General features: G+C 39.9%; 1 protein-coding gene across 2 annotated transcripts in view; it reads left to right on the top strand.

Annotated features, from left to right (window-relative positions):
* Window positions 1-343: 343 nt before the first annotated feature.
* The window catches only part of SLC30A9 (solute carrier family 30 member 9), a 59,897-nt gene continuing 45,940 nt past the window's right edge, over window positions 344-14,300 (top strand). The window contains exons 1-2 of one of the 2 annotated variants that reach the window (XM_075997849.1): window positions 344-612; window positions 6,336-6,500. In XM_075997849.1, the coding sequence (XP_075853964.1) occupies window positions 510-612; window positions 6,336-6,500 (268 nt within the window). In that variant the 5' untranslated portion in view covers window positions 344-509. The remainder of the gene's footprint in view (window positions 613-6,335; window positions 6,501-14,300) is intronic. The other variant, XM_020284620.2, reaches the window with a different exon arrangement.

Here is a 14,300-nt window from a genome sequence, read left to right as displayed (position 1 = left end):
GGCGACGCTGTGACTTCCAAGCAAGCGCAAAGGGCCTAAGTGCCAGAGCAGACAGGACGACAACGGACTCCATCACAGCCACGCCCTCCCTGTGCAGCTCCGGCTCTGGCAGGGGCGGCAGGATCTCGCTCTTCCGGCTCAGCACGTTACGCCATTTCCGCTGGCGACGGGATCTCGCTGTCCGGGCGCGGCGCGTGACGTCACCCCGCTGCCCACCCCGCCGGCGGCGGGATCCCGCTGTCCGGGCGCGGCGCGTGACGTCACCCCGGTGCCCACCCCGCGGGCGGCGGGATCTCGCTATCCGGGCGCGGCGCGTGGCGGCGTCATTTCCGCTCCCCGCCCCCGCAGGCGGCGCTGAGGAGTGACGTCGCCGTTTCCGGGTCGCGGAGGCCGCCGGCGGCGGCGCAGGCAGCTACTCTCGCCGGGGCCCGGTCTATGGAGTCAGCTGGTGTCGGGAGCGGCGCGGAGGCAGGAGGCGGCGCTCGAGTGGGGGCCTCTGCCCCGCCAGGATGTGGCCGGGCTTGGCCGCCGCCGCCGCCGCGACCCACAGAGGCGGCTGGGCCTCGCTGTGCCGGCTCCGTGTGCGCTGCAGGGCCGCCGGGGACCGCCGCGGTGAGTGTCCGCGCCGGTCGCCGGCACCGGGGGGCTGAGGCGGGCCCGGGGAGGCTCGTCCGCTTGCCCTTGCTGATCCCGCGAACCTCCTTTCGGGCCTCTGCGGCCCGTCCTGCCCGGTCCTTGCAGGTCTCTCCCCCGACACGGCCCCCCGCGGGCTTGTGGGGGTCTCCCGCGGGCGCCCACCTGGCACCCAGGTGTTACCTGCAGCCCCGGAGCCGCCCACCTGGCACCCAGGTGTTACCTGCGCGTCGCCGCGTCCGGCGGGGACTCACCTGGGCGGGCGGGGGAGAAGCTGCGGACGCCGCCAGGTTTCTGCGCTCACCGACTCCCCTTCATTGATCTGTTTTGGTCGAGATTTCCTGGCCCCTGCTCGTTTTTTTTTTTTTTTCCCCTCATCCTCCCAACTTGTTTCCTTAAATTTCCTAAAGGGAAAGAGGGGATGCTTCCCTTTCTCATCATTTTTACATCTTGGACCAGTTTGGGGCCGGAAAACAAAAGAGCTCTTGAGTTTCCTTTTAGTTGAGAAGGTGTCAACTGCCAGTGTGACCTAGAAAAAAGGTAGTTGTCTAGAATTTTCATCCCTCTCCCGTCAGCATTCTTCTTCCTGATTCAAATTTCAGATTTCTTGGAGTTTCCAGACCAACATTGGAGTCCTAATCCCGAGGAGGCAAGAGTTAAATCTACCCTTAGTTTTTAACTCTGGTTCTTTCTCGGTGCAGAGAATGTTTACAGAAATGTTAAAGAACATTTCTCAGAAATTCGTGTTTTTAAAAAACTTGTAGCGTGTTCGTGACCTCCCAGTAGAAGTCGGAAGTTGCAGCCATTCAAGATTCTTTTTTTTTTTTTGTAGCATATAAGCTATGGTAACTACTGTGCGGTGCAAATAGAGTAAAATCGAATTTGCAATAAGTGTAAAAACTGGCTCTTAAAATTTCAAACGGATTAATTTTTAACAGCACTGTTCTCAGGGCTTTCTGATAGCAATGTAAAAAAGCATAAGTTGAGTTTTCCCATATCGACAGTACACCTACCTGATCCCCTTATAAACAAAATGAGTCATCTGCTTTTACCATACTCCAGAAATCCTCAAGTTAAGTTTCTGACATAATTGCTTCTATTGACTAAGCAATTTCGGCATTCTTACACTGAAATTGAAGTGGCTGTTAAATTTAACCTAAACTGCCCTTCTTTAAGTGTTGATAAAAAGGAGTCGAAATAGTGTAATTTGTAGTCTCTATTTTCTGTAGTTGTCATCATGTTGAAAATCATATACTCTTTGTCTCAGCTGTCTGTGAAACACAGATAATTACCTATCTCACTAGTCAGAATGACTTCGTAAAGTTCTTTGGGACGTTTATTACTACAAAAACATTAAAATGTTTTCATACTTAAAAAACAGTAGGATTTAAAAATAACCTGTTTGTGAAAATTTTGTTTCAATAATACTGAAATATTTTTTGAAGGGCCAACCATAATGTGAAATTTAAAAATTATTTAGAAAAATAAGTTGGATGCATGTAAGAAGAAAAGACTATTTGAAGAATTTTTGGAGGGAAGGAAATCATGTGTTTTGATGTTTTTCTGTGTCAAGAAATACAGTTTAGTTTAAATAGCTGTGTGCCTGGGAAAAACTTACAAAGAATAAGGAGAAGAAGAAACCTTGAAGGATTGCTTGAATACTTAAAAATGAGAAACACTTTTAAGGGCAAAAAAGGAAGATATTCTAGAACACCACTGCCCAGAAGAAATATGAGAGCCATGTATCTAATTTTGAGTTGTTTGCTAGATGATTTGAGTTAAGAGACTTTCCTGCAGTTTTGGCTAGCTCAAAGGATTAAAATAAAGTAGAAATAGTTAATGTATTAATATTAGACTATATTACAAGTTGTGCTAATGATGTTAATAAGACCTTGATGAAGTCCCAGGTAATTTATCAATGGATATAGTTTTAGTTTCTGTTTTTATTGTAGGCATGTATTAATTAATTAATTCATTCATTCGAGACAGGGTCTTGCTCTGTCACCCTGGCTGGAGTGCAGTGGGACTGTCATAGCTCACAGCAACCTCAAACTCCTGGGCTCAAGTGATCCTCCTGCCTCAGCCTCCTGAGTAGCTGGGACTACAGGCATGCGCCACGGTGCCTGGAGTTGTAGGCATTTTTTAATAGAGAAGAGTATAAGGTATAAAGTTAAAATATATAAAAAAATTATAAATAATCCAGATATTTCACCAGTCACATTTTTAATAGTTGAAATCATACTGTATTAATCTCCTACTTTTATTCATGCATCATTATAACATGAGTATTTTTCCTTGTTATGAAAATTTTTTAATGAATACATAATAAAAATACGGGGACCCGCCATAACTTAATCATTCTTCTATTAGGGGACCTTTAAGTTGTTTCTGGTTTGTCTCGTGATAGGTGATACCATGAAGGATAATTGTCTTTGCATTCTGTATTATTGTGTATTTCAAATTCACAGTAACTTTTTAAAAAATAAGTGTAACAGTTACTTGATTTTTGGGAAAAACTGCTGAAATAGTCTTTTAAGTAAGGAGACCTTACTTAAAGACCTAGACTGTAAGACCTAGGCCCCAAGCTTGTCCTGAAACTAGCCGCAAATAAATTCACACTGGAAGAAATCTTTTTCTTTGTTTTTAATTGTTGCAGAAGCAACACATACAGTAGACTGGATTTTCAGTTTGCATTGAAAGAAAAGGAGTTTCTTTTTTGTTGTTCGTAGTCTAAAAAAAGCGCCGGATTTTCTCTGAAAGCCAGAGTAAGTAGTAGGTGACAGTCCAGCTTGGAGAGAGGACAAGTGGGGATCAGTAGCATTGGTAATTCAGAGCTACAGGTGTGATATCAGTAAAATAAAAACAGAGAAGTGTGGTTGTTTGGCTAGACGGATGATAGGATATAGTACCAGTAGCTCTGCATTCTTGATGAAGAAACAGCCCTTTACATACAGTGGCAAGAAAGTTCTTGGTCAGGCTGGTAGAACGGTAAGTGCTAAAGTAAAGACTAATCTTCCGTCTGTAGATTACTTTAGAAATCACCGTGAAGAAAGGGTATAATGGTGGGTAATATATTTTTTTTTTTTACTATCTTTTTGCTTATCAGAATTAACAAATTCAATAATTCTTTAATGAACAGTTATGTTTCTAGTGCTGTGCGTTAGATATTATATTTGTATTATTGAGCCAGATGTGGTCCAGTATTGTTTTTAAAATATAAAGTGTTAAAGGTGGTAATGTAGTATATGTGCAGTTTTCGATCCTGTATTAATGCCAAATGTGTACTTTTAAAGTTGCTGACGTGAGTGACTGGTTAGCTCAGTTGGTTAGAGCGTGGTGCTAATTAATAAAATTGCTGATACCTGAAATTCCAATGAAGTTAAAAATTAAGGACTTCTTAAAACACCTAACAAGGAAGTTCAAAGATAAGTAGAATAATGTCAAAAGGACTTAGGAGACAATTTGAAGAGACCTCTACTGGCCCCAAGTGGGACAGTTTGAGCATTAATCAAGATAAGACAAAAATGGATTGAATATATCGAATAATGTTTAAATCTGTGAAATTGTAATGATACACAAAAATGTGTAACCACTGCAGGATGGTGGGTAATCAACTTAGTATTTTGAGAATTGTTAAAAAAAAAGGGGGGGGTGGGGGAGAAGCATTTAGCCTAACTTTCCTGCATGAACTGTCCTTCGGGGTGACCAAATAAATGAAGGGGATTTTCCCTTTGTAGAAGTACTCTAATAAATGAAGGAGGGATAAAATTAGAATATTGCCATTTTGTTACCACCTAGTGAAAAAACAATTCTAAGGCGTTGAACAAGGGTAGCCGTCATCACCACAAATAAAGCGACAACCAGGTATCGTGTGATTACTGATGAAGGAGCTTGTCACCACTTAACGAGTAGCGTTGTCCTCAGAAAAAGAAATTGAATTTGGATAAAGCCTTTATATCCATTGATTTACGGAGCGTATAGAAGAATGGGTTAAACAACATCGTGGGAATTCAGTCAGCAGAAATCAGGCAGGGGGAAGCTACCAGGACACAAATTCAGGACAAACAACATGGTGTTTTCGACATAAAAATTGCAGTTAAAAAAAAAAAAAATAAAGACATTCTGTAGCTTAAAGAGACTTAAAAGACATGTCAGTCAATAACAGAGTGAGGACCTTCTTTGGATCTCTTCGCATAGAAACTGGACAAATATAAAATTTTTAGACTTTTAGACTGTGGAGTAATCTCTCTTTAAACATTTTAGCACAAACTCTCAAAGTATTTCATCAGTATGTGGAAAAAAGTGTTAGGGACATGTCGTCTTGTTAGGTAATAATTACAAAAGGTACTTTGAATAGGGCTGAAAAGTCAGAACACCAGTCTATGGTCAAGAAGATGCTTTTTCTCAAGTGTGAGTTTCTCAGAAGAATCTACTTTTAACCCTTGCTTCCCTAATTAATTTTGCTAGTAGTCTGCATATTTTAATGTGCAGAAATCCGTTGTTTTACTTGCTTTATTCAGCCTTTAAGAAATAGACAAAAATGATCAAAAACGTACTAGGCCTCCCAACAATTTGCCAAATAAATTAAGGTATGTTGACATCAGGAAGTTTTTAAGAAAAGAAGTTCCAAGCCTGAAACTTGAGTGAATACTTAATGTTCTCTTATGTTCCTCAAACTCTTCAGCTTGTCTTTAACAATTCACAGTAACTTATGTTCCTAATGAATTCTCTGAGCCATTGAGAAAAGATTTTTCTTTATTTCAGAGCACATGTATCTTTACATGCACATATACAAATTAACATTTTTGAAAGATTATTGTTAAGCAGTTAGAAAAGTTTCCCCTTAAATGCTCAGCCCCCTAAGTCTTGCAAAAACTTGACTGTCCGTAATGACATAATTTTATTATTTCACCTAAAACTTTAGAAGCTGTGTGCATTATATCTAGACAGTGTTTCCCAAGTTCTTTCAGAAAGGGGACTTCTCAGTACTCACAGTCTAGAAGAAAAGAGAAAAAGGGCCACCACGAGAGTGGAGACAGATCTGCTTTTCTGCCACTTGAGTGCCGTTTTGGAATGTGTTTTCCTTCTGTGTTTGAGCCTCCCAAGCCCACAGTCATTCCAGACGCAGCAGCTGGAGTGCTTTGTAATTAGTCTTCTGTTCTCCCCTCAATTAAAATCCCCATATACTGGGGCATCTCACCAAATGTTGATCTAATTATCTGATTTATAAAATCAGTGACAGTATGAATGACTGATTAATATAATTCACTTATTGATTGTGAAATGAAAGCGGAATGAAGCACTAGCTAGTGGAAGGAGGACACCAGATCGTTTTGGGTAGGTAGCCCTCCTGGTCTGCCCTTCCAGAGTCCTCTATTCTGAAAGGTAATATCCCAACTTTTTTTTTTTTTTTTATTAGCAGCAATCAGCATACAAAATAATGTGTTTCTATTAATGTGCCAGACACCTTTAAGAACAGCTGAGTAATGTGAATGTTTTATTTGACTTTTCATATTTTTAAAAGTTTTCATATAAATAAATGTACAAATTAGAGAAAATAGGAATATCGTCCTTATTTTTGCTTTACTAAGTGTAGTTCCTGTCATGATCTAGGGGTCAGTGAAACACCTTCAGTGGAGGGGGTGACTTGGCAGCTGTGCATCTGGGCATTCATTTGAAATTAAATTTTTTTTTTCTTCTAGAATGGCAGAATTCAGTGACATTCGGAAGCTTTTCGAACATGGTTTCGTATAGTCCTCCATGTGTTTGTATACTGAGTCAAGTAAAATTGTATTCCACAAACGTTCAGAAAGGAGAAGGATCACAGTCTCTCAGAGTAGAAAAAGTACCACCATTTAATGAAACAGGTAGGTATACATTTTTAAAATCATTTTTTTCTGTATACCGCAATAGTTGGTATAAAATTGTTTATTCCTGGAATGTTTGATAGAACTTGTGAAACTTTCTGAATTGATGTTTTCTTTGTGGGTGGGAGCTATTAAACTGTTGATTTAATTTCTTTAATTTTACTATTTATGACTCAGTTTTGGTAATTCTGTCTTTTTTTTCTAGGAATTTATTCACTTAAACTAAATTTTTAATTTATTGGCAAAAAGGTCATAATATTACTCTCTCTATAGCATATTTGGGTTTTTTTTTTTTTTTGCATCCTAATAATATTTGTTTTATTTTCTTGCTTGATCTTGCCAAAGCTTTGTCTTTTATTATATTTCCAAGTATTTTGTCTACTTTGAACCATTATATTGTATGTTTCCTATTTTATTAATTTTCCCTCTAATTATAGCCTTTTTGTGTTTGTTCTGTCCTTTTTTTTTTTTTTTCTCTCAAGAGTGAGCAAGATGAAGTTCTGTCCTTTTATTAACTGTCAGATTGCTCATTAACACTGAGCCTTCTTTCCTTTCTGAAGTAAACATTTCAGCCATAACATATCCCACAAGTTTTTTTTAAAAATTTTTTTAAAATCCCAGAGCACTTATTTCCATAGGTTTTTGAATACATCCCACAAGTTTTGATAGGTAGCATTTTTATTTATTTGTAGTTTTCAATTTTTATTTTTTGAGGCAGTCTCATTTTGTTGCGCAGGCCATTAGAGTACAGTGACGTCAGCCTAGCATGCAGCACCCTCAAACTCCTGGGCTTAAGGGATCCTCTTGCCTCAGCCTCCCAGAGAGCTGGGACTACAGGTGCCCACCACCACGCCTGGTTAATTGTTTCTGTTTTTAGTGGAGACGGGGTCTTGCTGTAGCACAGGCTGTTCTCAAACTCCTGAGCTCAAGTGATCCTCCTGCCTTGACCGCCTAGAGTGGTTCTGAGTGTATTCTCATTTCCATTCTGATTCTTCTTTGACTTTTTGGTTGTTAAAATATGATTTTACATTTCCAGATGGATGGAATTTTTCTAGTTATCTTTTTGTATTACATTTAATTGTATTTTACAGAATGTGGTCTGTATGAATCAGTCTTGAAATTTGAGTGCAACTTTTTTGGTTTTTTGCTTGGTAAGTTTTTCTAAATGGCCATTGTGTGCTTGAAAATAACATGTATTTTCCATTGCTGGGTGCAATGTTTATACATGTAATTCCAGTTTTTAGTTTTGCTGTACAGGTCTGTATCCTGTTTCTTAAATTTATTATTACCAAAAGAGATATTGGAGTGTCACACTCCGACGGGAGATTTGATGTCTTGGTGGTCTTTTCTTAGGGTTCTGTAAATTTTTCCTTTTTACATTTTGAGGCTTTGTCACATATGACACTGATGAATTGTCTCTGTTATCATTATGTAGCAGCTCTTTTTCTTTAGAGACATCTCCAACAAAATTTTTTGGTTAGTATTTGCATGGTGTAATTTTCCCCATCTTTTCACTTTAACTTTTTTTGTGCTAGTGTGACAAATCTTTGTCTTTTAACTGGAAGTTTAGGCCATTTACATTTACTATAATCACTGATATGTTTGGGCATATTTCTACCATTTTATCATATGTTTCCTTTTCCTTTTTTTTTTAAATTCCTTTTTTGCCTTTAAATTCTTTTCCCCTCATTTCATCATCCCCTCTCCCTCTCTCTCCCTCTCTCCCTCCCTCCCCCCTCCCCCCCCTCTCTCTCTCTCTCACACACGCACATTTGGAAATTTGACATGGTGTCTGTACTTTAAAGTCTAAAGGTAATTGATAAGTTTACTTTCCTTCTGAAAAATACAAAGAACTTAGAATGTTTTAACTCTGATCACCTCCTTCCAACTTACGTGTTATTTGTTGGCAGGTACTTTGTATCTATTTTGTTCTTTCCCTTCTATAAAATATACATTATTGTTTGTTTAGGTTTATCTACAGTCTTTGTTAACCACCTCTTATGTCTCTAATCTTTCTGTGTGATGTGCATCCTGTTGAAGTTCCTTTAGGTGAGGATCTTTTTGTGGTAAAGACACATTTATGATGTTATTCCAGTGTCTTTTGGCTTCCACTGTTGCTGTTGAGAAGTCAGGTATCATGCTTTTGTTGTCATATTTTTTCCTCTTGACTGCTCTTTTAAAATTTGATTAACTTTATTTTTAAAATCTTTTTCTTTGGTATAAATGGCAGTTTTACTATGAAGTGACTGAGTATGTATTTCTTTGTATTTATTCAGCTTGAGATTTGTTGGGCTTCCTGGATCTTAGGATTGATATTTTCCTGCAATTCTGGAATTCTATCACTTTCTTTGGATATCATCTCTTTCCATTTCTCTATTATCTCCTTCTGGAACTACAGTTAGACATATGTTAGATCTTATTTTGTTTTCCATGTCTTTAAACTTCTCTATTATATTTTCTATTTCTTTATCTTTCCGACCTATATTCTGGATTACTTCCTCAGGTCTGCCTAGTTCACTAATTTCCTCTTTAGTTGCCTCTCATCTGCCAGTTTATTTATGTTGGGTTTTTAATTTCGGTGATTGTATTTTTCATTTCTAGAAGTTGATTTTCACTTTGGTTGGTCTCTTATTCCTTATATTTTCAAACTTCCCTTTTATTGCTTAAGACACATGAAACATAGCTAGCTATTTTATATTTTGTAACTGAAAATTCTATCTAAAATCTTTTTGGTTCTTACTATATTATACTTTTCTTCCCTTTCTTGCCCTTATTCATGGTGCTGTATGTGTTTTATAACTGCGAGTTGTTCATTTTCTATGCAGTTTTTGTATCTTGAAACTGTTTGATGTTTATCTGGATTGAAAGTGGTTTCATGCCTAGAAGGGTTTGCTTTTGCTTCTGTAAGCTGCTAAGGACACAACTTGGGACTGGATTAAATTTTCTGCTTTAAATTCACATTGTGAGTTCAGACTGTACTTATCTGTGAGGGTCGACCTGTCCTTAGGATTTTCACGGGAGTATTTGCTCTTCCCTACCTCTTAGCATCAAAGTAGAGACAGGCCTGTTTCCTTGCTGTGCCTTTCTGTGTATTATGTTTCTAGTTCACAGTTACACCACGTGGATAGCTTTTTACCTGGGTGTCTCCTGTTAGACTCCCCCTTTTGAGCAGAACCTAGTCATACTCTCTGGTCTTCCATGCCCCTTGTAGCTGTGCAGGTAGAAATAAGCTCGAAGAATACAAGCTTCCACAGAAATCATTAGGAGGAAATTTGGCTTTGATGTACCCATTTATTCTGTAGAGGTTCTGCTTTCACTTCGTTTTTACCCTCTTTTGATTATGTTTTGCTAGATTAGCAATGCATTTAAAAAGATTTTGTTCAAGATATATTAAAAGGAGCATTAAAGGAAGTCCTCTATTCATTAATTTACTCAAGAAGTATTTATTGGGCACTTACATGGCAACAAATGAGAAGGACTCTGGGTTATATTCTCTTTTTTACTAAAGCAGAAAATGAAACAAACTGTAAAGGCAGTCAGCCCTCCACATCCATGGGTTCTGCCTGTGTGGATCCAACCAACTGAGGATCAAAAAATATTTGGGAGAAAAAAATGGATGGTTGCGTCTGTACTGAATATGTACAGACTTTTTTCTTGTCATCATTCCCTAAACAATATGGCATAATAACTATTTACATAGTACCGTGTTTCCCTGAAAATAAGACAGGGTCTTATATTTATTTTTCCTCAAGAAGACACCCTAGGGATTATTTTCAGGGCATGTGTTATTTTCCCCTCAAAGCCTCAGCTTGCAGCACGCACAGGGTGGCCGGGACCTGACGGGGGAGCCGAGCTTGTTGGTGGGGCTGCCCGCACCTTTCCGGTTACTTCTGGGATAGTAGCTGTCATGATGGGGCAGATGGGAAGGGCTGCTGGTCTTCTTTCCCGCTCCGCGATGACACGCATGGGTTGTGCAGATGCTCTGTGTAGCCACGCCCGTCACTAGGGCTTATTTTCGGGGCGGGGCTTCTATTACACAAATGCTTAGAAATCCTGCTAGGGCTGATTTTATGGGTAGGGCTTATTTTGGGGGAAACATGGTAGTTACATTGTATTAGATGTTATAAGGAATCTAGATGTGATTTAAGGATATGAGAAGGTGTGGGCAGGTCATGTGCAAATACCGTACCATTTTATATAAGGGGCTTGGGCATCGGTAGATTGTGGTGTCCGCAGGGAGGTCCCGGAAGCGGTCTCCCGCAGACGCTGAGGGACACCTGTCCTGGGCAGGGGAAACTCACAGTGCCACAGGAGCACGTGGGATGGGGCATTTAACTCAGTCTTGAGTGGTTAGGAAAGATTTCCATAAGGAAATGACACCTCATTAGAGACAAGAAAGAAAGTAGGTGGTGGTGTGGTGAGAGGTGCAGAAAGGAGGTAGAATGGCCCGGACAGGTGAGTAGAGGGCCTGGTGGTGGGGTTGGTAGTGTCGACAGTACAAGCAGAATTCGAGAGGTAAGCAGTTGTCAGATCAAGCTCTTGTTCAGGAGTTTGGACTTTGTTTTGTAGGTAGGGGGAATAATTGGAATATTAGAAGTAGGGGAATATTTGATCAGATTTAAGATTTTATAAAGATAACTAGTTGCAAACTGGCAGACAGATTGCAAAGGAGAGAGACTGAAAGCTGTAATACAAATGAGAGTCTAGACTAGGGTAATGTTAATGCTTTTTTTAAAGGAATAGATGAATTTAAGAGATCAAAGAGCTGAATAATTAGGACTTAGCAATTGCATTTGGGGGCAGAAGGAGAGGGTTGAGTAAAGGACAGTGAATGGTTGGTTACTGGATTGGCCAATTGTGTAGACGATTTCATTGGTTTCTAAAATTAGGAGTACCAAAGCTAGAGCATATTTTAATTAGATGATGGTTTGGTTTTAGACATCTGAATTGTAGGTGCCTGTGAAGTATCTTAAAAGTTGACATAGTGGCCAGTTGGCGGTTGGGTGTCCAGTGAGTCTGCCAGTCTGTTAAGGTGTTAAACATGTTAACATACCTGCTGTCCTCCTGCCAGGCGTCATCTCCTAGCTCTAGACTAGGTGACTGCGGTCGGCTCCTCTCTCCATGGCATCCTTGCTTCCACTCTTGTCCTCCTGTAATGCATTTTCCAAATAGCCAGTGTGGTCTTTTTAAAAACAGATGTCACTTTCTTAATTAAAACTCTTCATTGAGGCCGGGCGCTGTGGCTCACGCCTGTAATCCTAGCTCTTGGGAGGCCGAGGCGGGCGGATTGCTCAAGGTCAGGAGTTCGAAACCAGCCTGAGCAAGAGCGAGACCCCGTCTCTACTATAAATAGAAAGAAATTAATTGGCCAACTGATATATATATATATAAAAAAAAAATTAGCCGGGCATGGTGGTGCATGCCTGTAGTCCCAGCTACTTGGGAGGCTGAGGCAGAAGGATCACTCGAGCCCAGGAGTTTGAGGTTGCTGTGAGCTAGGCTGACGCCACGGCACTCACTCTAGCCTGGGCAACAAAGCCAGACTCTGTCTCAAAAAAAAAACAAACTCTTCATTGGCTTCCATTTACCCACAGAACAAAGTCTAGACTGCTAGAAGAAAATAAAAATCCATTATCCTGGCTCTCAAAGTCCTTCTTAGCTGATGTAGCCCCTATATTCCTCTCCATTTCCTTCTACTCTGTCACTTGCTCATTATGTTTCAGCGGAAGCAATCTCTTTTTGGTTCTTAGAAAATCCCAAGCTTATTCTTGTTACAGGGCCTTGGCTCTAGTTGCTTTCTCTTTTCAAGGTGCACTTCCTTACGTGGCTGACCCCTTCTGGTCATCCTTGTCTTAGTTTAAATGTCATCTCTGCAGAAGCATTTTTAAATCACTCAGTGTAAAGTAGCCACGCATTCAGTCTTTACTATCACCCTAATTTAGTTCTCTGCATAGGTAGCACTTACTCCTGATTGATATTTTTGATATTTATTCCTTCATCCCCCGCTTGTTTGCAAGCTCTGTGATAGCATTAACTTCATTGCCTACAGCAGTAATTTGCTCATAGTGGGGGCTTAATCAATATTTGCAGATAAGTGGATGCGCAGAGTTCTAACCTGGAGCCAAAGCTTTAGGGGTTTTTGGCAGCACACAGATGGTAACTGAAGCCGTCGGTGTGTTTTGAGACAGTGCAGGAAGAGTGTTAAAGTGAGGAAATAGGATTTTCTAGCATAAAATCCCCCAAGTGAGTAAGGGACAGGTGGAAGAAGGGGAGCAAAAGAGACTTGAGAAGGAGTAGCTGGAGAAAAACCAAGCAGTACACAGGGACAGGCGAGTGTTTGAAGAATAATAAACATTTCAAGGCTGGGCTTGGTGGCTCAGCCTATCATCCCAGCAGTTTGGGAGGCCAAGGCAAGGAGGAGCTCTTGAGGCCTGGAATTTGAGACCAGCCTGGGCAGCATAGTGAGACCCCCATCTCTACAAAAAATATTAAAAAATAGCAAGACTGTCTTTCATTTAGTCGGATGTCTTTCACAGGGGAAGAATTTAGAGATTCCTTGAGAAGCCTGTATTCATGTTAATGATGCTTGTTTTCCATTCTTTTTTCCTAAGCCGCCTCCCCCCGTTGGGCTTAACTGTGCAGTTTCAGCCAGTGTCTTCTCTTTGTCCTGTGGTGATGGAGGGCCGCTGGGGTGAATGCTGATGGAGAGGTTGGCCTGACGGGGTAAAGGAGGGAGAAGTGTAATGAGTCCCTAAGTTCTGGAAAATAAGCATGTTTATTAGATCATAATAAAGAGGAAAGAAACCAGTGATAATAATAATATAATTAAGGGTAAAATGTGTTTATAATACTCTTCTGAGGTGACCATAGACCCAGGCAAAAATATTTAATGTTGGTTCCACTATATAGAATCTTTGAAATTAAAATCCATGACTGTGTTTCTTTTTGTCTGCTGACTGGAATAAAAATGTTAGTTTATTTTCTTATAGTAGAAATACATTGTTTATTTTTGACAGGTTTATTTTGGGCTCGATTTTTCAGAATTTGCTTAGGCCAAATTAGACCTTGTTAGCCATCAGATAGACAGCCAGTAATTGCTTGATTGAAAGATAATTTGTATATTTAATGGTTTGAGATTGAGTTTTGAATAATTCAAATCACATGATAAAGCAAGGAACAGCTCATTAAGAAGCAGAGGCTTGCTAAGGAATCCTTAAGTTTTTAAGTAGCATTCAGGTGTTTTAAATTTTAGTAAAATTAGTTTTAATTTTGGTAATGACAGCAGATGTGTGGCAAACAGCCAGGGTTTGAGCTTAAAACAAATGTCTGGAGATATTCATAGATGGAATGTCTGGTTACTTACTGAAATCATAAAGATTTTACTCCATTAATGCAGTGTGAGTTTATTAAGGTGGTGGTGTGCAAAATAAATAAGTATTTACACATGCTTGAGCCATTTATTAGCATTCCTGTTTGTGCTTTCTAACACTTCATATTTAGTAACATCTAGATACCTTGTAGTGAGAAAAGTATCCAGAAATATCTGTCTTAGGGCAACTCATTTTATGTGATTTGGTTGGGTAATGACTTTGATCATTGTGGAAAGGGAGGTTGTTCCTGAAATTCTGACAGTAGGTTTCAGTTGTTCAGGCGCTGAGCGTTGAGAACTTATTACTCCACCCCTTTCGCTTTGCTGTTCTCTGCCCTGCTGTTCCCCCAAGCCAGATTTTAAGAAATTGACACATAGATTCTATGGATAAAGATGCTTTAGAATTGCTTGTTGTGTAGCTAGACAAAAAT

This window comes from Microcebus murinus, chromosome 26, assembly GCF_040939455.1.
Source record: "Microcebus murinus isolate Inina chromosome 26, M.murinus_Inina_mat1.0, whole genome shotgun sequence".
Classification (NCBI taxonomy): Eukaryota; Metazoa; Chordata; class Mammalia; order Primates; family Cheirogaleidae; genus Microcebus; species Microcebus murinus.
Note: the sequence above shows the minus strand (reverse complement) of the source record. Positions and strands in the feature narration are given on the sequence as shown.